Source organism: Lissotriton vulgaris, chromosome 1_2 (genome assembly GCF_964263255.1).
Source record: "Lissotriton vulgaris chromosome 1_2, aLisVul1.2, whole genome shotgun sequence".
NCBI lineage: Eukaryota > Metazoa > Chordata > Amphibia > Caudata > Salamandridae > Lissotriton > Lissotriton vulgaris.
Window position 1 is genome coordinate 265011943 of NC_141686.1, and position 25166 is coordinate 265037108.

At 46.6% G+C, this 25166-nt stretch overlaps 1 protein-coding gene across 2 annotated transcripts in view; it reads right to left on the minus strand.

Moving 5' to 3' along the window:
- Positions 1-25166, minus strand: part of IPO13 (importin 13) — a 627153-nt gene that overhangs the window by 141172 nt on the left and 460815 nt on the right. For both annotated transcript variants that reach the window (XR_015307559.1, XM_086953190.1), the window contains exons 11-13: positions 14454-14597; positions 9363-9443; positions 2740-2877 (exon numbers count right to left, since the gene is read on the minus strand). Coding sequence is in view for 1 of the 2 variants with exons in the window: in XM_086953190.1 (XP_086809316.1) it covers positions 2740-2877; positions 9363-9443; positions 14454-14597 (363 nt within the window). In the remaining variant the exon portion in view is untranslated. The remainder of the gene's footprint in view (positions 1-2739; positions 2878-9362; positions 9444-14453; positions 14598-25166) is intronic.

A 25166-nucleotide genomic window follows, 5' to 3' on the forward strand; every position in this document is an offset into this window, starting at 1 on the left:
TCAATTTAATGCAAAACTCTGCATCAGTTATAAAAAACACTCTTTGCAACTATGACAAAGGCTAATACACCAGCCCTAGAAGTCTACAAGTCCAGGGCTCAAACTGCTGCCTTGTATGGCTCAGAGCTGAAGGGGGTGGGTAGGGGGCGTCATGCTCCCCTCTAACTGTGGGAGATAATAAGGTTTTAAAAAGGCTAATTGCCCTTCCCCAAAATATACTTGTGATCCCCTTAATGTATGACCTGGGCATACAACAAACTGAACAAAGGGCAGTCTGGATGACCTTCTCATATTGGATCAGAATATGAACCACAGAGGAATTGCAAACCTATAGACAAGCATGGATTGTATTGGTTCTTGACATTCACATCACATTCCCATGGTAGGCCCATATTCGTAAATGGCTTCTGAACCTGGGCTTGAGTAGATTCTGGGAACAACCGAGTACGCTGACCCTGGACTCAAAGCGGGAAATTAAAACCATTTACTGGAATTTTATTAGGCACAGGGTTACTTTAAACTGTAGATCTAGTACACTCTCAGCTCAATTTCTGTTGTTTAAAATAACCCCTGTTTTGAATCGTTTTTAGATGAAATCGAACCTCTACTTGCTAAGGTATTGTATCTGAAATTCGGGTATGGTACTCTCCAGATAAAGTCTCTCACATCCAAGTGGGGAACGATACAGGAAGGGGGAAAAGACTAAGTGTACCCAGGGCCATTTAGGAAGCAAGGAGGACATTGAGCATGTCTTACGTGTCTGCCCTGCTTATGCAAATCCTAGGAGGAAATGGATAAAACCTCTGGGCAGGAAATGTAGTATTAGAAAATATACGGAAATGCTGCGTATTTTAAAGACTGACAGCTCCAAGCGTATTGTATTTGGTGTCAGTAGATTTTTATTGGCTAATAATTTTATAAGGAGGAGGAAAGGGCTTAAATTCTCAATTTTACATTTTTAACATATGATTGTATTCCTTATGGGAGTCATATGAAATGTAAAAGTTCATGTTGTTTACAGACAATGATAGCACACATCTACAAAGTAGATTTAAATTTTTGAACTATGTTCTGTTAAAGAAGCCTTAATGGTATAGCACTCTGCACTTTGCACTTTATGGAACTCATATCGCTTCGAACTGTAAATATTAGGTCTCATGCGCTGTACTGTAACCAACATGAGGATTAATGTATTGCATATGCTTTTATAATAATGTTCTTAGTATTTTTTGATACTTTGATGATTCTGTGAATTGAATAAAGATGCTTTGATGACGATTCAAAGGGATATCCTTCCCTGGGGTCATTCTAGGTCTTGGAACTGTTGACACAAATAAAAAGACCCTTTTAGGGCTAAAAAGCATCATGGTTACACTCACATGGACTGGAACTTTCATAATAGTATATATGAGGCAGAAGTGACGCTAGTCAGGCCACCCTGCCACCTACATCCTGTTGGATATTTTCAGCAGCCTTTGATGCACTCGCTTTAAGACACTTGCAGAGTATTCGGGGCGAAGGCTTGGGTTTGATTTGCTCCGTCTGTAGGTTCAGGTGGCACATTTTACTTCCACTTCTTCTTCTCCGACAGATCAGCTCCCTGGTTCACTGTCCCTGTAGCATTACTTTTGAAATGCTTCAATGATTTCTCTATCCCCAGATGAATGCAAAGTAGTCAGCAGTATAAAATGCAAAATGTACAGTGATGAGACCCAGATTGTGCTTAAGAAAACAACTCAAGTTACAGATTTATTATCGTGGTGTAGAGGTCTGATTGGAGACAAACAAACAGTCTTAATAGAGACAACATGGAGTTCCTAGTGTGGGCTTTGAAGGCTGCAGCTCCGATAGTTTTCTGGGTAGAGTATCATTCCAATTTGATTAAAGAACTTGTCTTTTAAAAAGTGAAGAACTTAATGTGCTTTCAAATATTCACTCTTGTTAGTGTGTTTTCTGACATTTGAGTGTCTAACCATCTCCTTGTGTAAGCATTGGCTGCTCTGCTACAGTACTCTGACAGAGTTAATTACTATAAGGGAGTAGGTGGTTATCAAGTTTGGGACCCCAGGACATGAGTGGCAAACACATTTGATTGTTACAATGGCAGCCCAGTATGCTCGGATTGCCCCAGAGGCCAGATTTCACACTTTAAGTATCCAGGCCTCAATTCTGAGACATCCAAAATCAAGCCACTTATGTCATCTTCAGTTTAAAGAGATACAGTCACATCTAAAACAGTGCTCACAACTGTGATGACTGATAGTAATCCAAGGTGGATAAATGAAACTTGTATCTCTTTATTGGAAGCCCTTCTGCATTCAGTACACACTTACATCAATCTGATCCAATCTCATCAACTCTCAAACCAAAACACTTGAGTCAGGACCTCAAAAAGATCAACACAAGACTAAGATTGGTCTGTAAGAGCAGTGGTAACTAAACTGTTCAATTCCCTCTCTCTACATAAAAGGAGTAAGAGAGCTACTGGGCAAATCAATGTAAATGGATGTGAGGAGAGCAAGCGCCAGGTGTGTGCCCCTTGTGTACTTATGACCAGCAAAGAGATGGCGAATCAGAGAGGACTGTTAAAGGACACAATGCAGATTTAAATGAAGCCAAAATAGTGAGCCCAACTCAGGGCAACGTTCGGGCCACCTGTTGTACGCATGTGGGATACAGTAAAATAAATGACAACTGCACACTGTCAACCAGATCTAAAATCAATAACACAAGCGTTACCTGGCGAGTAAGGTCAAGGGCAGAAGCTTGTGGGATTGTGCTGTACATCTGGCCAAGCATCTCGCACAGCTGCGGCACCATGGGTGCAAAGTCGTCAAGGAGGGTCTTTACTGATTTTTCAAAGATGGCGCAGACAGACTGCAGTGACAAAGGAAATATGAGATTAGAAACAGGGAGAAGAGCAGTATGCTGTCAGCACAGATTGAACAGCAAGTACCATCCCACAGTATTTCAATGCTCCTTCAGTGTAACTTTTGCTTGCATCAAGGGTCAACACACTAGCACATTGCTTCAAACACTAACAGACTACCCATAATGCATGCGCAACGGAGACCACGGATACCCTCAATAACAAATTAATACACAAAGGACAACCTGTTTTTCTGTTTAGTGAAGAACCTGTGCAGCTTATGGAAGAAAGATGTTGCAAACTGTTTCCAAGTTGTATATATGGCACTCAAAACCTGGATAATCCAAGCACCGTATCAAGCCTCGTGGCCATGTGATGGAATGAGAGGGCACCAAATCGCGGGTCCATGCACCATCTTGGGGAAAACTCTCACAGTGAATGGAAGCATTGAGAAACTTTCTGCAGGGCAACCACCTACAGAATTCCTGTGAAAACTGGATTCACATCTCACTGAGAAGTAACAGTGGGCTAAAGAAACCTAAAACACAATTACACCATGAAATATAATGCTGCTGGGTACAATGCAATAAGAGATTGTACTGATACTGGTTACATTGCTTGAGACCCCAGATCAGGCAGAGTTAGGTGTAGTGGTCTATAGTTGGACAATGGAACGGGAGGAATATACATTTTACAACACTTTGGAAGAGGAGGATTAAAATGTGGAATATAGGGTATCATGTCCCTATTTTCCTAAAATAACTGAGGGGGCTGTGCCTGTATACACTGTGGGAAGTGAGGGGCTCTGTATATGGTTATACAGGGACAGCTAAGGAGTCTACCCATTATCATACTGTGGCAGATTATTATTCTGTCCCCTATATCCAGGAAGGTATGGGGTCTCTCCCTTATTACACTGCTATAAGTGAGGTGGTCTGTATCTGTATACATGGTAGTAGGTGTGGGGGGGTTCTTGTTGGCTATACTGTGAGAGTTGAGGCTGTGATTTATTATATAGTATTCAATGAATAATCTGTCTCTTATTATATTCTGGAAGGTCTGGTGTCTCTCCCTTATAACACTGCTCTGGCTCTGTATACTCATGGTAGCAGGTGTGTGGGTCTCCTGTTGGTTGTACTGTGAGAGTTGAGACTATAAGATCTGGGGTCTCTCTCATTACACAACTATAATTGAGTGGTCTGCCCTGTATACACATGGCAGCAGGTGTAGCAGTCTCTACTGGAGTAGACTATATGTGTCAGGGTCTGACGGATGTGCCTACCAAGGATGAAGAAGGAAGACTACATCTCCCATAATGCCCAGCGGTAGGGGGACGGACCGCGAAAGGCATATAGCAGTATGGGAGGGAGAGGTTACCGCACGTGATTTGTCCTTGGGAGTCGGCTGGATAGCGGACGCCCTGTCCCCGCGGATCTGCTGCGGAGTTCTTTGTCTACCTTCGCGTAGCCATTCGTACTTCGTGGCTGCGGAGCAAGTTTGAGTGCTGGTTCGGAGGAGCTAGTACGCCTGAGGCAGTTACCGGCTGGTATTGCCTTTGATGTTAGTTGTGAGGCACGAGAGACGCAGGATTGCCCGCTCCGCGTCCTCACAGGTTTTTGCCGTCTTCATAAGGGTGGCGCGCTAGGAGACGCTGGATTACCCCCTCCGCGCCCCCATAGAAAACGTTTGCTGCATTACACTCGGCTGAGTGTAAATACCAAAGTGACCTGGTGTTTGGGGATTTATATTTGAGACTTCGGTCGGGAAGATGCAGGATTTCACCCTTCCTGGCCATATCAATTAACTGCTTGTGTTGAGTTGTGACTATCCTCAAGAGTCAGGAGACACGGTATTGCCCCCTCCTGGAACTCTTATGCTAACGTTTAAATCGGAGAAGGAACGGAGAGGTTTCCTTATTCCCGGGACCAGCCGGTAGGCTATATTTGTTTTCTTACATCATTGATATTTCGTTTGCCGCTCTTTGGAATTAACTTTTTGGGAAAGGAGATTATTATTTTACATGGAGAACTGAGAAGTTGTATTTTCCCGACCTTCTTTTGGGTACTTGTGAGGGCGCTTCTGGTACGTATGATAGTTGTGTGGTGAAGGAGTCCGGGGTCTATGGTGACGTTGCGATAGAGTAATACAGTTCATGTTCTTCCCTCTCTTAGACCAGTTGAAGGATCTTCGAAGAGGGAAAGGGTCTTCTCCTGAGCATTATCAGGTATTGTTTTGAGTCCACATAATAGTACAGGAGCATAGAAAGAAGAGAGGTGTGTACTAACGTGTCCTCTTTTGTTACAGGTGTCCCTGCTGCTCCTACCCCTACCTTTTCCTCGCTTGACTGCCTTTGTGCTCTGGATGTTTACAGTTTGTCAGAGTGCAGGGACCTCAGGAGGTGGACCTCAATTGAGCATCGTTCCGACCCCGAGGAGCCAGCAGCTGTGACAATATGTGTGCACATGTATGTGGTATTTGTGTAGCACATACCTAGCCCCAAGGCTGCAGAACACTGTACAGTGCCATGAGGACATATAGTCAGCAAGTGATTAGAGGTGAAGGTGGGTACCGAGAGTGGTTGAGGGATGTTACTTTGTCATGATGTAGTGCATTATTAAGAGGTGCATCTGCAGCTATAGCCTAACGTCAAACAGGGTTGGGACAGACTTGAAGGACAGAAGGATGCCATTGTAGATCCTGGATGCACAGATGGAGAGCGTCTCCTGCCTGGCTTTCTCTTTCTTACACTTCTTCGTCTGTTGGTGTCCTGGCTCCGAGTGTGCAGAGAGTTATGTTATGTTATGTTATACTTTTATTTATATAGCGCACGGCTACTCAGTGAGAGTGTCCCGGCGCTTTATGTAGGCAGCTCAGTGTAAATAAACATAACAGCATAGAACAGAGACAGAAGAAGAAACGTCCTAAAGGTTAAAAAGCCAGGTCTTAAGGCTCTTCCTAAACAGGGGCAGATTGGGAGTACTTCGCAAGGCCAGAGGTAGGGAGTTACACAGCTGAGGGGCCCTAAGACCAAAGGAGCGACCCCCGGTGAGGGCCTTCCTCACTCGAGGGACCACGGCCATGAACAGAGATTCCGACCGAAGTGATCGGACCGGGCGATAAAAGGCAAGCCTTCACTGCAGGTACCTTGCTCCCGAGCCAAAAAGTGCTTTGTGAGCCAGAGTCAGAGTTTTAAACATAATCCGCTTCCGGATGGGTAGCCAATGAAACGACTGCAGCAGCCCGGATGCTCTCGCTCGCCTATGAAGGCCAAAGATGGCGCGAGCCGCAGAGTTCTGCACCACCTGCAGCCGCTGGACAAGATAGTCTGGAAGCCCTAAATATACGACGTTGGCATAGTCCAGTCTGGAGCCTATTAAGGCTTGCACAGTGATCTTTCTATGCTCTTCTGTAAGCAGAGGTAAGAACTTCCGGAGCATCTTCAGAATACCAAAGCAAGTGCCAGTCAAACAGAGAATATGTGATCTCAGCGTAAGGTTATTATCAAACTTAACTCCCAAATTTTTAGCCACCTGAGATGACTGAGCAGGGGGACACATATCCGTTGGCCACCACTCCCGCCATTCAGGGTCCGAGGCACAGCCAAAGAGCAGTACCTCCGATTTGTTGGAATTAGCTTTGAGGCTGTTCCGCTGAAACCAGTTAAAAACCATCCCTAGGCACCCCCGGATGCTCTCTCCATCAAAGGCCTGATCTTTCCTGCACGTGAAGAGCAGTTGAGTGTCATCCGCGTAAGACGGTGATGGTGAAGGAGATGGTGAGCGTGTCAGCCAGGTAAGCAGGCCTGCCAGTCGTGATGGTTCTGTAAATTATGTAGACAATGTGGGCTGGCAAGGGCAGCCAGTGAAGTTCCATCAGGGCGGGTGTGGCCATATGTCTTCAGGCTGTTGATAAAACATGCAGTCTGGAAACATGCAGTGTAGGATGCATTTAACAGGAGTCACCGTGGCGCCTAAGAGGCAGTTCTGAAGTTGTTTAGTGGAAGGAAGGGATTTACCTTCTTGTGAACCTCCCTAGGCCATTCAGAATCCAGAAAGCTTCACTGTAATACCTCCTGTGCGTTGGAAGGTGGCACAACCGGTCTTCATCACTACTTTTTCCACTTCCAGATGTGATGACAGATTCCAGAGATGCATACAAATAGCCCCTCTGCGGGCTGACTGAAGTTTTTTTTTTCCAGAGCATCTTTTAATGGGCTCCGTGAAGCCAAAGAAAACGAGATACAATCATTTCAGATACAACAATAGATGAAGATATCCTAAACTACATCTCGGTCAGCATCACCTGGACCAACGATCCACTGATGGAAGGAAGAACGGGCTTCAGGGCCAAACGAATTACCTACAGCTCCAGATGACACATGTGATGGAGCAGCTCAGGAGTCAGAGGGCAATGATCTCGACATGGTCACTGAAACCCATCACAAAGATGACACTTCTGTCACTACTGCGAGTCCTGGGCAAAGCGAATAGCGTGCCTCAAGTCAGTTTGACAAACAGCATGCAAAATTCACCACTGAAGTTCCAGAGTGGCTTCCTCTGAAATGTGGTGTTGGCCGAAAGCCACCTCCAGTGTTGGCTTCAATGCTAACGAAGGATCCACTGGAGAACCGCCTACGCCAATGAACATGCAGTACCGGATGCATGAAACCAGAGCCCAATAAGTCTCAGAACCAAAAAGGCAAGAACAGACATCACCTGAATGTCCTGGAATCATTACAAGGGTAGAGGCCTTCAGGGCCACTGTGTCCAGAATGGATGATTCCAGTCCTCTTGATTGGTGCAAAATGGGCTTTTGTCTTGTTGAAGGTGAATCCCAGGGAAGACACTGGAAACACCATTGTCTGAAGGTGGCCTGAGATTAGATGACATACAACAGTGTCTCAAGCAGGGGTGTTATTTAAAGGTCAAATCCATGTGGCACAATTAATTACTGAGAATTAAATCCAAAGGGGGGGGGGGGTATAAGCAGCTCCAAAAATGCGGTCACGAAAGTGCTCCACAGCTCAAGCTGCTAGCTTGCCAAACAGCCTGATTCTGTTAAGGGACATGTCCAAAATCTGGACATCTCCAGAAAATCCCAGCAGCACGCATCCAGAAATATTGATGGATTACCACTTTTGTGCCAATGACCTAGATCACACAATTTGGAAAGTCTAGGACAGCTCTCAGAAAGTTTTAATGAGTCCTGGCCATCCTGTATTGTTGCGACAAAGGAATTACTTCTTGGGCATGACAGGAAAGTCTTGCTGGCCCTTTCCCAGAGAGAGTGTACCAATCTACGAGACGAATAAAAAGCTGTCAGCTGAAACATGACATTTCACAAGCTGGGGTGGTGGTATGAACTAGTGCACCTTTCATCTAGAACCAGCTGCTACCGACACTGCCACTGCAGTGTTTGAACTCAAAGATGATTTGTTGTGACCCGTAATGTAACCAATAATGCGATATATGTCCTCAATAAAAATATTTCCCATCAGAAGATCGAGCAAGGGTAGGATTTAGAATTTGCATCAGACTTACTGGTCTACAAGGCTTCCAGCCTTTAAGCACCAAGTTATATATAGAGAATACCAAGAAGTAGCATTACTATGCTCCATCTCAGAGCAAGCGCTAGAGTCCATGCAGCCCAGATACCGTGCGACAGGCGTGCTTTGCAATCTCAAAGTTTGTTAATATGCTACTCAGGATGCTCCAAGTTTTTGTCTATCACGTGGTCACATAGAAAAATGTCAGCTACCATGGGCAGTTATCAGAAGTTTACAGCCAACCTTTTAGGGGGCGTAAGTGTGGGCTGCTTTATCAGTGAAATGGGGATTTAACTGTATCAAAAGTTTACCAAATACCTATGGGTGGAGGTTTGAGGAAGGAGGGCTGGTAATAAGTCAGCAGTTCATTTTCTTTTCGGTCAATGCTGTTTGAATCTAAACTGCTTTTGCTTTTGATTTTCATACTTAAGTGTCTATCTGACCATTCCATTGGCTTCTTGCCACATGTTTAAAAATTGCCTAATTTCCAAAACCAATACTTGTCGCCTGAAGAAAAGGGGAACTCAGTGCAAACTTCATTATCTCTATGAGAACAGAAGCAATTCTCTGCACCCCATACATTTACTGGGCAAAGCCTTTTCACCGAACTGAAGCTCTTTCCAATTATGCGTAATCAGAGTAGAGTGCATCCATTGACCTTGTACACCATAAGCCAATATTCCAGGGTGAGAGTCCATCCTTATGTTCTTGGGAGTAACATGAAACAGACAAGCATTTCCCCTCCACGTCACAGTCCTACTATGGAAGGGAACATCTGAACAGCCTCAAATGTGGCTGCTGGTCCAGGGGGCATAAGTTGAATATGCACTGCCCACATTATCTCGACACAGATTATAGAAACCCTATGGAATGGTGGATAGGTGTAAAAAAATCACCAGCCCATCAGCTTCAGACAGATATATCAGGGGCAACAAAGAACACGGTTACCTCCACCACCTGGGCATCGTTCAGCCACTTGCTCAGCACCTTCTGGATGAGCTGGAAGACCTGCTGTAGTACGACCACCACCTGCAGAGGAACACGAGATGTCAACTTAGAGAGCATAAAGGGATACGGTCAACAACACGCGGCTGAAGAGAGGAGGAGACACAACAATGAAGAACAATACAATGACATGAATTCAGCCAGGAATGGTGGGTATAGAGGATAGATGAGCATGATAGAGACAAAGGTCAAAGAGAAAACCATCATGGAAGATATAAAAGTAATGCTACAAGGTCTGGGTGTAGGCAAAGACATAACAGACCAGCAAGAAGGGAAGACCGGAAGACCAATTACACTTGTCAGCCAGAAAGTATACATGTTCACCCAGAAAGCTGCTGGTAAGAAACTCTAAAGCCCCTATTCAGCACTCGGTAGACAAATTGAGAATGGACAAAAACACTATAACATTCAAACCTGTAGAGGCAATTACATTTGAGGTGGCTCTTATAATTAGGATTGTTATTACTAGAATGCATAGACTAGTTGCCATTAAACCAATTAGATGAAAAGTGGGAAGTTAGAGAAAACAGGATAAAAAGAGTATTCACTGCACAACTACAAGGAATAAGACAACAATTAAAAGAAGTTTATCACATTTAACAGATGTTTATCACGTTTTCCTCACTCTTGATCCAAACATATTTCAGCAACGAGTTTAAACCAGGTCTTCAAGGATTGGCCTTTAAAAGCTGGAGGGAGTGCTGCTTGAGGTCTCACCATATCCCAGGTGTATTACCAAAACAAGGAGCTTAAACATTTGCAAATTAGATGCCAGGAACTAACTAGCCAGTTAAAACACCGCACCAATGAACTTCCCCAATTTCGAGTCTTTCAAAAAATCCACCAGAGATAGAAGTGACCCCTTTTCAGCTCTATAAATGGGTGACCCGGTTGGTGAGGCAATGGTATAAACCTATCAATGACGGTGGTTAAAGGCTCTGGGGAAGGTGGATGAACACAAAGGGTAGCCAAACTATTGAAGATCTAACGAGAAGTAGGCATTGTGTACTATGTCAATGTATCCGCTGATAAATGCTGTAGAGGACAGGGCTAGTAGTGATGCAATGCACATTTGATGAGACTGCCATAACTAACTGCATTCCAGAAAGGTGTTTTTTTTAAATAAATCTTTTTATTATTTTAAAAAACAAGGAAAAAAGAATAGACATATCCGGTGCCATACATTCATACATAATAATAGGGTGGACAGGTACAATGACAGGATAGACGTGGAGCACCAGAAGAATCGCTGAGACGCCTGCGCAAGTGAGTACGAAGCATGATTTGCAGCATTACAATCAACAAAAAACTTAAGCGCAGACCCTCAGAGCCGCCCACCCATAAATCAGAATAATAGAAGGAGCATGGTAACCAGACACTGGAGTTTAAACAAAATCAGGCTATTTCACCAATATTACTAAGAGGGAGAGACTAAAGAAAAGATTGAGGAAAAAGAAACCATAAGAACGAAAACAGGAATAAAACAATAAACCCATCCCCCCCACCCTGCACCCCTATATATGGCTATCGCCTAACCCTAACTAGCAGTGTGCCTGTCGCCCCAACTAACTAGGTTCTAAAACTAGAAAAGAGAAAAAATGGGGGAGGGCATGTCCGTATGGGCTCCCGCTCCCCCTACCCCCCCCCCCCACTACGCCGCCAGAGACAAGCACCCCCTATGAAGAAAATACAATTTTATCTGAGATCACAGAAAAAGTAAATTAGGGGGAGCTGTGATACACCGCCCAGCCTCCCGTGAGTGCAACAGTTACAAATCCCGCATCCATTAAGGCCATAGTACCAGCTCCAGTCAATCGATCTCAGCCTTAGCCCTTCCGAACCCCTCCCGGTAGGACCACTACGTCTTCAGGAGAATCAAAGTGAAAAAAAAGAGTATGAAAAAATTAAATCCAAAACAAATCAAAGTCAGTAAGTTCTCAAGCACCCCATCCGCACAGAAACGCTCCCTCATGGACGGATAGTCCCAATGTTGTTTTCTCCAAAATCGTACAGTCACCAAAGAGGGAAAGAATGAAACATAAGTCCAAGATCAATCAGCAACAGGAGTCTCCGGGAAGGGAACGCCAATCGATTCTCCTAAAGTCAGCAATGACGGTAGGGGTAGCAATACGTTCGAAACACCGGGTTCATGATTCTCCAGAGCACTGACCAAGGGATTTGGCGCCTCTTGTCGCACGGGGTCCTCGTCCAGAATCAAAATGGTCGTCATGTGAATCGTAGCTGGTTGCAGTTCCTGTAGTGGAGCAGGGTCCGGTTTCACACACCCCATCTCAAATAGGCCCGTAATCATTTTGTTAACCAGGGCATCTATATGGGAATGAAATGCCCCGATTGCTACCAATACTGTCTTAGGCGACGGCTCTCGCTTCGTCCGGTCCATTTCTCCTCGCTCAATACCGACCATATTCACTTCGCCCAGAGAGCCCGGTTTCGGGGGAACAGACAGGAGTGGAACGGACGGCGTCGGAGGGTGACTAATCGGTTTCTGCGGCAGCTATCTGCACTCGAAGACTCCAACCCACCGAACCCCGGCAGCGGCAAACCGGGTCCGTGTCCGTGGGACAGGGACCTCCACCCACAGCCACTGTCGTGCCACATCGCTCCTCCCTCGATGTTGATCAATCAGAATGACCGCCATCAAAATCGGGCAAAAAAGACCTCCACTGCGATAGACCGGACCCTGCTTGATTCTAACGGCCGATGTTATTCAACTGCAACCCGGCTGGGCCAAAACTCGAGGCCCCGGCTCTCCTGCTGGACTAGGCCGCAAACTTCAACTTGACACAACTCCGTCCACAAAGCCGATTAAGATTTCGGGATTGCACCATCGGAGTGTGCATCGGTTCATCTACACGGAGGCCGGGCGTAAAAACAGGATTGTCGACAGGATCATCTGGCAGGATTCGGAGGTCGGCGGAGCCGTGAGCCTAAGCAGCCATCTTGTTTGCTAGTGTAGCTCCTCCAGAAAGGTGTTTTAAGTCAGATTAAAGAGGACTTTCGGTCTGAGTATAACCACTTGATCCCTACAAACGTGAAGAGAGAGAGGCATGGTAAGAACCTATGACTAAACCTTCAGTCTTAAGCCCACAGTCCCAAGCAGCGCATGCCTTTATAGTAATGCCATCCGCCACATTCACCGCATCCTTCACAGTCAGGGGTCTTCTAGCAGATGGTGGGAAGTCCAGTTTTCTTTTTTGAAACTGCACAGGTTTCATGTTTATTCTCCAGAAGGAACTCTAAACACTCCCCCATCTTGCTTAATTGCTACACAATGAAGTGTGGCAATGACAAGTAAAAAATAGAATCTGACATTAGAGCTGGGCAACAATGGTTTCCCTGTCAACTTATCTAGGCTCTTAACCCCATCGCTTCTCATGACAAGCTCAGCTCGTCATGCAGTACACTGCTTGTGTGCTCATGACGAGCTGAGCTCGTCATGAACAATGGGATTTCAGAAAGTACAGCATCCTGGACGAATTGCTGCAGCAGTGATGGTGTTAATGTCTTTCTCTAGAGGGTCAGAGGCCACTTAAATAGCTTCATAGGCCTGCACCTTGCCAGTGCAAGTATCATGTCTGAGTACAAAAAAACAAAGAAAATATGGTCATGGGTAGATCTTGTTTGATTTTTGAAAGTGGCTGATACAGAGGAGAGATAAGGAACGTCTTCAGCAATACACTCACTCAAGGAAAACAAATCTCCAACATGAACTTCACTCCATGGGGCAGGGTTTAGGGCTGAGCTCGCTCACTCCCGGATCCATGCTGCCATATGGACAAGCTCAAGTGCTGTCAAAGTCTCTTTCATATACTCAATCACACTACAACACAGAAAGCTATTTTGTCCTTTGTCAGAGTAGGCCTGGACCAAGGGAACGCTCTCTGAAATGTAGGGGTGGCAGTAATAGGCAGTAGGTCTCTTGGAGTACTCTGCATTACATTTGTATTCACCTATGGAAACCAAGAAGGGCTAGGAATAAAGAGAAACTTTGTTGTATTTTAGGGGCTGCAGCAGGCAGGAACAGGCTTGACAGTGCAAGACTGTGACCGGGCTCTACTCTTGGTACCAACAGGCTGTTTCTTCAGGAATGGGGTACTTTTCATTGAACGTGTGGTTGTGTGATAAGAGAAATAAGGAAAGTGGAGGATTCTGGTTCTTGAGAAAAGATGAAAAAAAGAGAGTTAGCAAGGGTCAGTAGCCACTGGTCAAGCTGCTTCTTCAGAAAAAACAAATGAAAACTCATCAGTTCTACGAACCCAGTTATGAAAATCTTGTCAACCTCAAAAGGGAACACAATTCATTGGTTGTACGTCCCATCAGACATAATCTTATGCTTGTAAAATCTGGAAATATCAACGTCTTGACTTGGAGGTGTAGGATGGTAATCCTAAAGTGAAATGATTGCATAAAAAATATATCAATAAACTAATACAAAAAGAAAGGAAAAATGAATGCCTAAAATAAAAAGGCATAAAGCCGTAGAGCACAACGATGCCCTGTTGACACTATAAGAAATCTGAAAGAGTTGAAGCAGAGAAGAAGGAATATAGTGAGCTTCTCTACATTTTTTTCTAATAATTAACGCAGTGTGATGAGGTTATAAGCTGTCCAAGATCCTCCAGATGATGCCAGGACATCTCCCAATAACACATGGTTCTAGGGGTAATCAGGAGTCTATAGAATTAAGGTTGTGTAAAGCACCACATAAATAAACAAGATAAATATAAAAGATGGAGATCTACGTGTTGAAGTCTGACAAACCGAATATCAGGAGGAAGAGGGGCAGACGAATCTGCGCTCCCATCCTATTCACACAGTCTTTAACACAAGCCACTGTATTAGGAGACTAGACAAATAGGCAGCTATTCGTATTTACATTTTAGCCACACAAAATGATATTTGTTGAAAAATATTGTGAGGGCTTGCTCAATAATGGGACAAAAAGAGAATCCTCCACTTTTTTTCCTGTACCGGTAATGCGGCTGAGCAGACACCACTACCCATGCTACTCACCGGGTTAGGTCCTTGCACAATGGGCACCTTCTTGGCCTCACTGGCTTTGTGGTCGTCGTCATGGTGACTGATGTCCAGGGTGGTGAAGAGGTTGGAGAGCAGCCCCAATATGTGGATGATGGCCAGCTTGTTCGAGGGGTTTGGCTGTTAACACAAAGCAGAGCAGGTCAAGAACTCATCTCAGGAACAGCAACACACACTGGTTGGAAGAAACATTTAGTTACCATCTGATATCTGAAAACTAATAGCTCCTTATGTTGAACAGGAAAATGCCCACTGTGGTGAAATTACAACTAACTACCCCAGGCATACCCAATACAATATGGCCACCCTCTCTGAAGCCATAGGATTAACCCTCGCAAACAGGTGTGCACCTTCACATCACATTGCTATCACAGGAATATCTGAGGAATATCTTGCTGGGGCACTTTACCGCCGGATCCATCGACCATCTACACCTACCCGACCTGCCGCCACTCGCTGTTGCTCTCCCCTGCCGCCACTGCCTACTCCAACCACGAGGCTGCAGAGGGGAGGGGGGGGGGGGGACTACAGCTCCCAGGTCTCCTTGCACCCACGCACACGCCCACTTCCGCGCCCAGTGGTGCTCAAAAGAGAGGTAGCGCTGCAAAGGTGCAGGGGCTCTGAAGAATATCTTGCTGGGGCACTTTACCGCCGGATCCATCGACCATCTACACCTACCTGACCTGCCGCCACTCGCTGGTGGTTTCCACTGCCGCCGCTGCCTACTCCAACTGCGCGGCCGCAGAGGGGGTAGACTACAGCTCCCAGGTCTCATTGCGCCCACGCACACGCCCACTTCCGCGCCCGGTGGCGCTCAAAAAGAGAGGTAGCGCTGCAAAGGAGCGGGGGCTGTGAGGAATATCTTGCTGGGGCACTTTACCGCCGGATCCATCGACCATCTACACCTACCTGACCTGCTGCCCCTCGCTGTTTGTCTCCCCTGCCGCCGCTACATACTCCAACCGCGCGGCTGCAGAGGGGGGAGACTACAGCTCCCAGGTCCCCTTGCGCCTGTTGGCGCTCAAAAGAGAGGTAACGTTGTAAAGGAGCGGGGGCTCCGAGGAATATCTGGCTGGGGCACTTTACCGCCGGATCCATCGACCATTTAAACCTACCTGACCTGCCGCCACTCGCTGTTGGTCTCCCCTGCCGCCGCTGCCTATTCCAACCGCGCGGCCGCAGAAGGGGGAGACTACAGCTCCCAGGTCTACTTGCGCCCACGCACACTTCCGCGTCCGGTGGCGCTCAAAAGAGGTAGCGCTCCCATGTCGCGGGATGCGCGTGGGCGCCGCCGGGAGAAGCCCGGGACAAGGGCTGCTCCCGGCGTGTGCGTGGTCTGAGGCCGTCATTGGCCGGAGGTGGCTCGGCTGGGCCATCCCTCTTGGCCTCTGCATCTGGGACTAAGGTAAAGCTGTTTTATGATGCCTACAAATAATGCTCCTGCTCATACCCAAAGGAAGCGTGCGTTCGTAAGTTTCTATCAACTACAAATTTGGAACGTGGACCCCCGAGCCTTTGCTTGAACAAACCCAAGCCCAGAAACAGATCATAACTCACATGGGGAGGGAATGGAGTTACACAAACAGGACATCTCCCCCTGTAAAGGGTCAAACGAATCTGATGGCTCCATTATGTCAGTTTTTACTTCCCTAGTCCGTGTCCCATTGGATTCTTGGGTGGGGGGAAGAAGGGAGAAAATTTCCCAGCTGGACAAAATTAAAATATTGTCCTGGAATGTGGCAGGCCTAAATAACAAGCATTTGCAATGCAATGGTCTCGGCATCATTAAAGGTAGAGCAATTGGCATTGCTCATGACATTTCTTTTTTTTCTTTAAATCATAAATAAATGGCATTGTCATTTACATTGCCAATACACACCGCTCTGCACCTGCACTCACTGCTCTGCACACTCACTACTCTGCACACTCACTACTCTGCACACTCACTACTCTGCACACTCACTACTCTGCACACTCACTACTCTGCACACTCACTACTCTGCACACTCACTACTCTGCACACTCACTACTCTGCACACTCACTACTCTGCACACTCACTACTCTGCACACTCACTACTCTGCACACTCACTACTCTGCACACTCACTACTCTGCACACTCACTACTCTGCGCACTCACTACTCTGCGCACTCACTACTCTGCGCACTCACTACTCTGCGCACTCACTACTCTGCGCACTCACTACTCTGCGCACTCACTACTCTGCGCACTCACTACTCTGCGCACTCACTACTCTGCGCACTCACTACTCTGCACTCACTACTCTGCACTCACTACTCTGCACTCACTACTCTGCACTCACTACTCTGCACTCACTACTCTGCACTCACTACTCTGCACTCACTACTCTGCACTCACTACTCTGCACTCACTACTCTGCACTCACTACTCTGCACTCACTACTCTGCACTCACTACTCTGCACTCTGCACTCACTACTCTGCACTCTGCACTCACTACTCTGCACTCTGCACTCACTACTCTGCACTCTGCACTCACTACTCTGCACTCTGCACTCACTACTCTGCACTCTGCACTCACTACTCTGCACTCTGCACTCACTACTCTGCACTCTGCACTCACTACTCTGCACTCTGCACTCACTACTCTGCACTCTGCACTCACTACTCTGCACTCTGCACTCACTACTCTGCACTCTGCACTCTGCACTCACTACTCTGCACTCTGCACTCACTACTCTGCACTCTGCACTCTGCACTCACTACTCTGCACTCTGCACTCACTACTCTGCACTCTGCACTCACTACTCTGCACTCTGCACTCTGCACTCACTACTCTGCACTCTGCACTCACTACTCTGCACTCTGCACTCTGCACTCACTACTCTGCACTCTGCACTCACTACTCTGCACTCTGCACTCACTACTCTGCACTCTGCACTCACTACTCTGCACTCACTAGTCTGCACTCACTAGTCTGCACTCACTAGTCTGCACTCACTAGTCTGCACTCTGCACTCACTAGTCTGCACTCTGCACTCTGCACTCACTACTCTGCACTCTGCACTCACTACTCTGCACTCACTACTCTGCACTCACTACTCTGCACTCACTACTCTGCACTCACTACTCTGCACTCACTACTCTGCACTCACTACTCTGCACTCTGCACTCACTACTCTGCACTCTGCACTCACTACTCTGCACTCACTACTCTGCACTCACTACTCTGCACTCACTACTCTGCACTCACTACTCTGCACTCACTACTCTGCACTCACTACTCTGCACTCTGCACTCACTACTCTGCACTCTGCACTCACTACTCTGCACTCACTACTCTGCACTCACTACTCTGCACTCACTACTCTGCACTACTACTCTGCATTACCACTCTGCACTCACTACTCTGCACTCACTACTCTGCACTCACTACTCTGCACTCACTACTCTGCACTCACTACTCTGCACTCACTACTCTGCACTCTGCACTCACTACTCTGCACTCTGCACTCACTACTCTGCACTCACTACTCTGCACTCTGCACTCACTACTCTGCACTCACTACTCTGCATTACCACTCTGCACTCACTACTCTGCACTCACTACTCTGCACTCACTACTCTGCACTCACTACTCTGCACTCACTACTCTGCACTCACTACTCTGCACTCACTACTCTGCACTCACTACTCTGCACTCACTACTCTGCACTCACTACTCTGCACTCACTACTCTGCACTCACTACTCTGCACTCACTACTCTGCACTCACTACTCTGCACTCACTACTCTGCACTCACTACTCTGCACTCACTGCTCTGCACTCACTGCTCTGGTCTCACTGCTCTGCACTCACTGCTCTGCACTCACTACTCTGCACTCACTACTCTGCATTACCACTCTGCACTCACTACTCACTACTCTGCATTACCAGTTGGCTTAAGTTCACTTAAGTTATTAAAGATGAGCAAACAGGAAAGGAAATACCTAGGTACTTCTCATGGTGGCAGCGTGGTGGGGACGCTTGATCAGTTTATTCTTAGGGGACCTCTGTACCGAGCATCTGTTGTCTCTGGTCCAGTTATTAAATAGGAGATCTTCCCTAGGGACTATAGCTACAGCTCGCTCGCCAGCTCATCAAGATGTAATCATTATTATACCATCGACTAATATTGAGGTTGGCGTTGAAGTTCCATATCCCCTTGGAACACTAGAGGATTCCCCAAAATCGCCACTGACCCAAAGTAACATTACAGCCAGCGTCTCTACACGTGCATCTGCCACATCCCCAAATAAAAAAACCTCTACCAAATGATTAACTCTGGAACCGGCAGTAAAAAGGAAGCGGGGAGGAGGACCACAAAGGCCTTGTAGAGCCTTGTAGAGCAAAAGTGGCAAGGTCGAACAAAACCCGTGACAGTGTCTCACCAGAGGAGGGCAGTCCTATAATTAATGCCGATTTGGTTGATGGTGATACCAATTATGCAGCGGGAAATGGTATTAACTCGAACTGTGATTTAGAACAGTGGAAGACATTTGAGAGTATTTTAACTACCTTGCTATCTCCTATTACACAAAAACTAACCAAGATAGAGGAATGTTTGGACAATTACGAATCTCTGGTGAGGTCAAGGTTTGTTGTAAAAAGGGATAACATCTGCAATACACACACACTTGGATCGACAAGCTTTTATACCCAACGAGCTGCAAGCGAAACCTAACGTGGGGCGGGACTGAGAAAACGAAACCTATCGTGGGGCGGGACTTCCGTTTTGTGAAGCCCGCGCCCACGGAGTGCCTGGAGGAGCACCGAGGGAGAGCCCCGCGGTCGGAGGGCCTTTGACCGGTGAGCGGAGCGGAGGGGGGGGGGGGGGGGGGGGAGAGAGAATGCCTGTATGTCTGCGTGTCCGGAGGGCCTTTGACCGGTGAGCGGAGCGGGGGGGGGGGGGAGGGGGGGGGGGGAGAGAATGCCTGTATGTCTGCGTGTGTGTGTGCGCGACGGCGGAGGGGTGGGGGGCGGGGTGCGACGGCGGAGGGGAGGGGTGTGACAACAAAGGGGTGGGGGGGATGCTCGGTGCACGTGTGTGTATGCATGCGACGCTGGGTTCGCTGTATGTGTGGGTGCGTGCGTGCATGAGCGCTCGTGTGTGTCTGTCGCTGTTTCTGCGCATGCGCGTGTGGTGTAGCTGCTTCCCAGGAGACAGCAGCTGAGCGCGTTCGCGAGCGCGTGGCCAGCAGAAATCGCCTCCTTGAGGCAATGCGCGTGACCAAGGCTGTCTCCTGGGAAGCATCGTCCCTGACATAAGATCTCGGCGGAGACGCGCTTACGCGCGTCTTTTAGCCGAGACCTAACAAAATTGCCTGCCCTGATTGGGGGTCTTTTATAGACCAATACGATATCTGCCTACTTCAGGAGACGTGGACTAGGGAGGAGACTGTGAGATTGGGGTTTGCTTCATTCAACCAATTGGCACTGATGGGGGAAAGGGGTAGACCCTTTGGGGGCTTAACTATATTGGTAGCATCACACCTGGGCTGTATGGTGACGCAAGTACCCACACCAACCATTGATCTCCAACGTGTCACACTCAAGTTTCCATCGGATCACAGGGTGACTCTTATTAATGTGTACTCTCGCCCGGTTAGTATAGGGAAAGAATCTGTAACACTGGCTCTGTTAGATACTTTTATTTCCACTTTTCCTAGTGAAAATCAATTGATTATTGCTGGTGATTTAATTGTCAATACGAGCCCTTGTCCACCATTGGAAATTCTATTAATACAGAAGAAGACTAGCAATGGTCAATACCCGAGCTCCAAATCACTCCAATTAAGGTCACCACTGGCTGTTCAACTGAATGCGATAACTATGGCCCAATCTATGAGAGCCTGCAATGGCCGTAACCAGTCCGATCGCGAGGGAAAGGCCACGTTTAATCATGCTGGCCAAACATCCCGGATAGATTACATCCTGGTCGAGACTAGGTCATGGCCTATCGTCACTGATTTTGAGATTTTACCCCAACACAACAGTGACCATAATGCCCTGGTTCTAAATATGAGACTACCTGACACTGGTGCCGATGGGAGTATATCAAGACAGAATAGTGAATTGAAACTCTCAAGTGATGGGAGAAAGCTTAAAGGGCCTGTGGTGAAACAATCCTCAGATAAAATGAGTGCCTTATATTCAGTGGTCTGCAAGACCTTTACGGAAATCAGTGACTGTATTGAGTTTGGACAAGAATAGGTGATAAACAAAATTGTCAAATTGCATCTGGGGCTGGTGGCAGCATTGGCTGACTTACTTAATCCAGAAGTGACTAGCCATAGGCTAAAACGGAAGACTGAGTCATGGTTCAACAACGATTGTAAAATGGCGAAGTCCCTTTTGATTGAGACAATTAAAGCACCATCTAGGAACTTAGTCAAATTGAGGAGGTAGGACTAGAAGCAGGCCATTGCTGAGGCCAAGCAGCAGTGGGAAAATAGTAGATGGGATAGTAAAACATATATGCCCTGGGCAATAGAAATATGCTGGAGTTTTGGGCAATTGTGAGATCGGGTAGTACTCATGGATATGTTGCAGATGAGCCAAGTATAGCATCCGAGAGATGGATGGAGCACTTTGGGGTGCTATATTCGACGGAAGCAGGCTCCTGTATGAGCCAGGGAATCCCTCAGAATACCCGTAAGGTCCCACAATATAAGTTAGAAGATGACCCTGCACTTATTACTTCTAATCCAGCCCTAGACATAAAAATTACACTAATTGAGGAAGAGGGTGCGATTAGAAGGCTCCCATCAGGAAAAGCCCTGAGGTTCTGTAAATTCTGAACCCGTATTATTAAGGTCATGGTTATGTTACGAATTTGATAGTAGCGAACCGTAACTAGTGAGTGCGGCAAGTACGAGTGATTTCGCCATGCTAGACCGATGGATTCACTATGTATTTATGGATTCTGTTCTGAACCCTTGGGTTCCATTTTGTGTATGGCACCCATTTTGTGGTTGCCCTCACATAGGTCGATGACTACGGCCGAACGAGTCTTTGGTACACGTACACTTTAGCTGACTCCTAGGTGACCTGAGCGAACTGACCCCGTTGCCTGAAGCTAACCTTGCTAAGCCAGTTCCTTATCCAGTAGTTGATCGAGATTAGGATCAAAGAACAGGACATTGTTGAGTTTATTACACACGCACACACCCTTTATCCTACTTCTCATCTGTTTCTGTTCCTTCTTTTATGGTCTATTTAGGATATGGGTTGTGGTCTTTTATTATGGGTTTGTCCGGCCTGTTTGAGCAAGAATTTTGGGCTTTCCCGTGTAATTGATGGTGGGCTGGACAACTGAAAGTGGGTTTGTGGATATGAGATACCTTTTGCAATGTTACTTGTGATTGGACAATTCGTAAATAACGGATGTTTGTCAGGAATGTGATTTTTAGCATAAAAGACTGTCTCGCAAGACGAAAACTGAGCAGATTCTGACGAACCTACTTGTGTCGTACTTCGTAGACTTCTGTTCCTGGTTGCAGCCACTAAATTTGATCTATGACGCCACCGAGAAGTATCCTGTGTCTCTGTATTCTAAGACAGGTGAACTCGAAGACATTGGGCGTGCCCCGGGCGCCGCTGGGTTCTAAAACCCGGTTCTTCAGTTGGCGCCCAACGTTGGGTGACTTCAGTGGTACCGGTCCAAGCCTGAAGATCGTGAGGAGCTTCGTGAGAAAATTCTGGAGGAAGGCCAACCACTTCATCTACCCCTGTATGTCGTCGTGGTCCGAAGGATTTTGCTGCTAGGCTTCCCGCTTTCCGACGGCTACGAAGGACTGCTGCCCTGACTGTCGCCCTGTCTTGGACTCTTTGTGACGATTTGTAGAGCAAGACGATAGACGGGTCTTCTGGTGACGTGATCGATACTTCAGTTAAATATAAGTGGGACGCTCCCAGTCCTTAGTTTTTGGTTTCCTTCGGGATCTTTGATTTGGAACTTGCAAGTGCCAAAGCTGAAGGACTCGTATATTTGCGAGACTATCGTGTTTGGTAATCCCTTGAAGTTTGAAGCTAGATTAGTGAGCGAAGATGCCTGGGTTTAGCAGAATTAGGAATTTGTTTTGTTGTAGTTGTAACAGGGATTCCCGATTGGAGGACTCGTGTCCGATACTTCCGGTTGGAACTCCGACTTATGAGCTCTATTCTAAACATGGTGTGGGCCCCATTACATATAATGAACTGTGGGTCTGATACACCAGGAAAGACGGTGTTCTAAAATGGCCCCAACATGGTAGCTATGACACAGAGATTTTAGATGATTTAGAAGTTAAACTATTTAAGAAGAAAGCCCGGCCGGCAATGTTTGACTCTTTCCGCCTCTGGCGAAAGGAAGCCAAACAGAGAGAGATTAAACAAGCGAAAAGAAATAAAAGAGAGAAGGGTATATCGATAATGCAAGCTGCTATACAGTTTAAAGATAATGACTAAGAACAAGAGAGTGAGCAGTTGCATAGGCAACATAAAATGTCCATCGATAAATGCTATCCAGCTTTGTCACCTCTCCTACAAGGTGCAACGAAGGACCCTGAAAAGGATCCTTTGATGTCACATTTGTTGAGTTTGCCACCCCTTATTTGCAGAGTGCTACGGCACCGCCGCAACCTTTAGTTGCGCAACCTCCAGCTGTTCAGCTTCCTGTTGTTGCACAGCCGCCAGCTCATCTTCAGCTGGTTCCTCCTCCTACGGCGCAGCCTTCTCTAGGGCCGCCGACTTTGCTAACAGTTACGCCTCAAACTCCGACTTTTTCTCCTGTATTTGCTACTTCTTCTGTTACTACTCCTACGTTTGCTTTGTCTCAGCCTGCTTTGCCTCTTGTCCTTATGACAGCTTCTCCTTCTGTTCGACAGAGAATGAATGATACTGTTACTGGTCTTTTGTCTCCTTTCTTTGGGTCATTGACTGTGACCCCTGTTTTGGCACGTAAGCAGTTGCGTAGCCAACTCCCTGGTCCCGAAGAGCGGGCAGTATTGGATCATTTGGCTCGTAAATTGGTTACTAATTCTTCGAGATATGATTTAGAGTCGGTTATGGATGTCTTCCGACAATGGGAAACACCAAAGCAGAGGTATGTCTTCGACATCATGTGTACTTTTCTTCGTGAAGAATGGGATGATGGTGAGTTGGGTCAGACTCCATCGGAGTTGTCTAATGTACAGTCCGAATTTGCGAAAGGAACAATAGTGGGTTCCGATGTTGAGAAAGCAGTTGCAACGTTGCTTGCCTTTAGGAGCGAGCGTCCTTCTCGGTTGTTGTTTGAGCCTGATTCTTCTGTTAGGAGAAAAGCGCGACAGTACCCAATGAGAGAGGTTCCTCCGGTATGGAAAGAGGCAGTTCAGGCCGATGCGAACAATGGTATTGCAGCTGTAGAAGCTCATTTTCAGCGTATTTTGGTAAATGTTCCATGGAAGCGAGCTGAAGTTTTGGCTCTTAAGCAGACTTTACCTGATCCCCGAAAGAATCCTGCAGGGCATTATAAAGAGTTGTCACAGACAGCTGATGCTTGCATTATGAATTTAGCTGATATAGATATGTTGTTTGGTAATGTAGTTCCTCAACCCTTGTGGGGAACGATTCGTCATGTGGATCATGCGCAAGAGTTAGGTGATACATGGGCAAACATTACTGCTGCAGATGGTCTTCAGGGTGGTGGAGCTAAACCTGAAGCTTTAGTTGCGGAACTCCCTGGTAGGATTATTAATTATATGAAGATTTTGATGCCTGCTATGCGAGTGAATTGGGATAAATTGTCTGCATGTAAGCAGAAGAAAGATGAAAGTGTGTCCGATTTCTTCACTAGATTTGAGGAGACTTTTATAGATCATAGTGGTCAGGATATGAGTACGGAAGGTGGCCAACGGTTGTTCGTAGATAAGTTTGTTCATAACTTGCTTCCCGAGTTGTGTAATAAGTTGAAGGATTCAGAGAGTTCATGGGCTGTTTCTTCGTCGGCCCAGATATTGGCTACTGCACAATATTATGAGAATAGGGATAAGGATGAGAAAGAGAAGGTAGAGAGAAAGACTAAAGATTTAAAGACGAAGGTTCTTTTGCAACAGGCGTATCCGCCTCGTTATAATCAGCGTGAGTTTCAGCAACCTCAGCAGTTTCAAAGAGGATCTCAACGGTCCGAGTCTTTTCAGCAGCGTGTTCTTGTCGGCCCTAATCAGTGTGCGTATTGTAGATAAGAAGGTCACTTTAAGAGTAGTTGTCCGGTTCTGTTACAGCGTACGAATGGCGCTTATGGTGTGAGAGGTCGAGGTGTTCAGCAAGCTTCTAGAGGTAGAGGACGTGGTGTGTTCCCCCCAGAATGCACGATTCTTTCCTTCACAGAATACGATGAATTGCTTTGATCAGCAGAATGTTGCGTCTGGTAGATCGAATCAGAACTATGCTTAAGATTAATGTGTTGAGAGTGAGAATGTTGACGGTAATGATTGCTAGGACAGCCATAGACAAAGAGAGGGAGTTGTTTCAGTTCCAGTAGATTAGAGTAGACCTTATGTTGAAGTGATCACATCAGGTGTGTCAGAGCCTTTTCTTTTGGATACTGGTTCAGCAAAAAGTTCTATCATGCACTCTAAACTCCCTGGCGTACCTTTGTCTGGCTTAACGAATGTTTCGGTAGGATTCTCTGGCGCCCCAGTTCGTA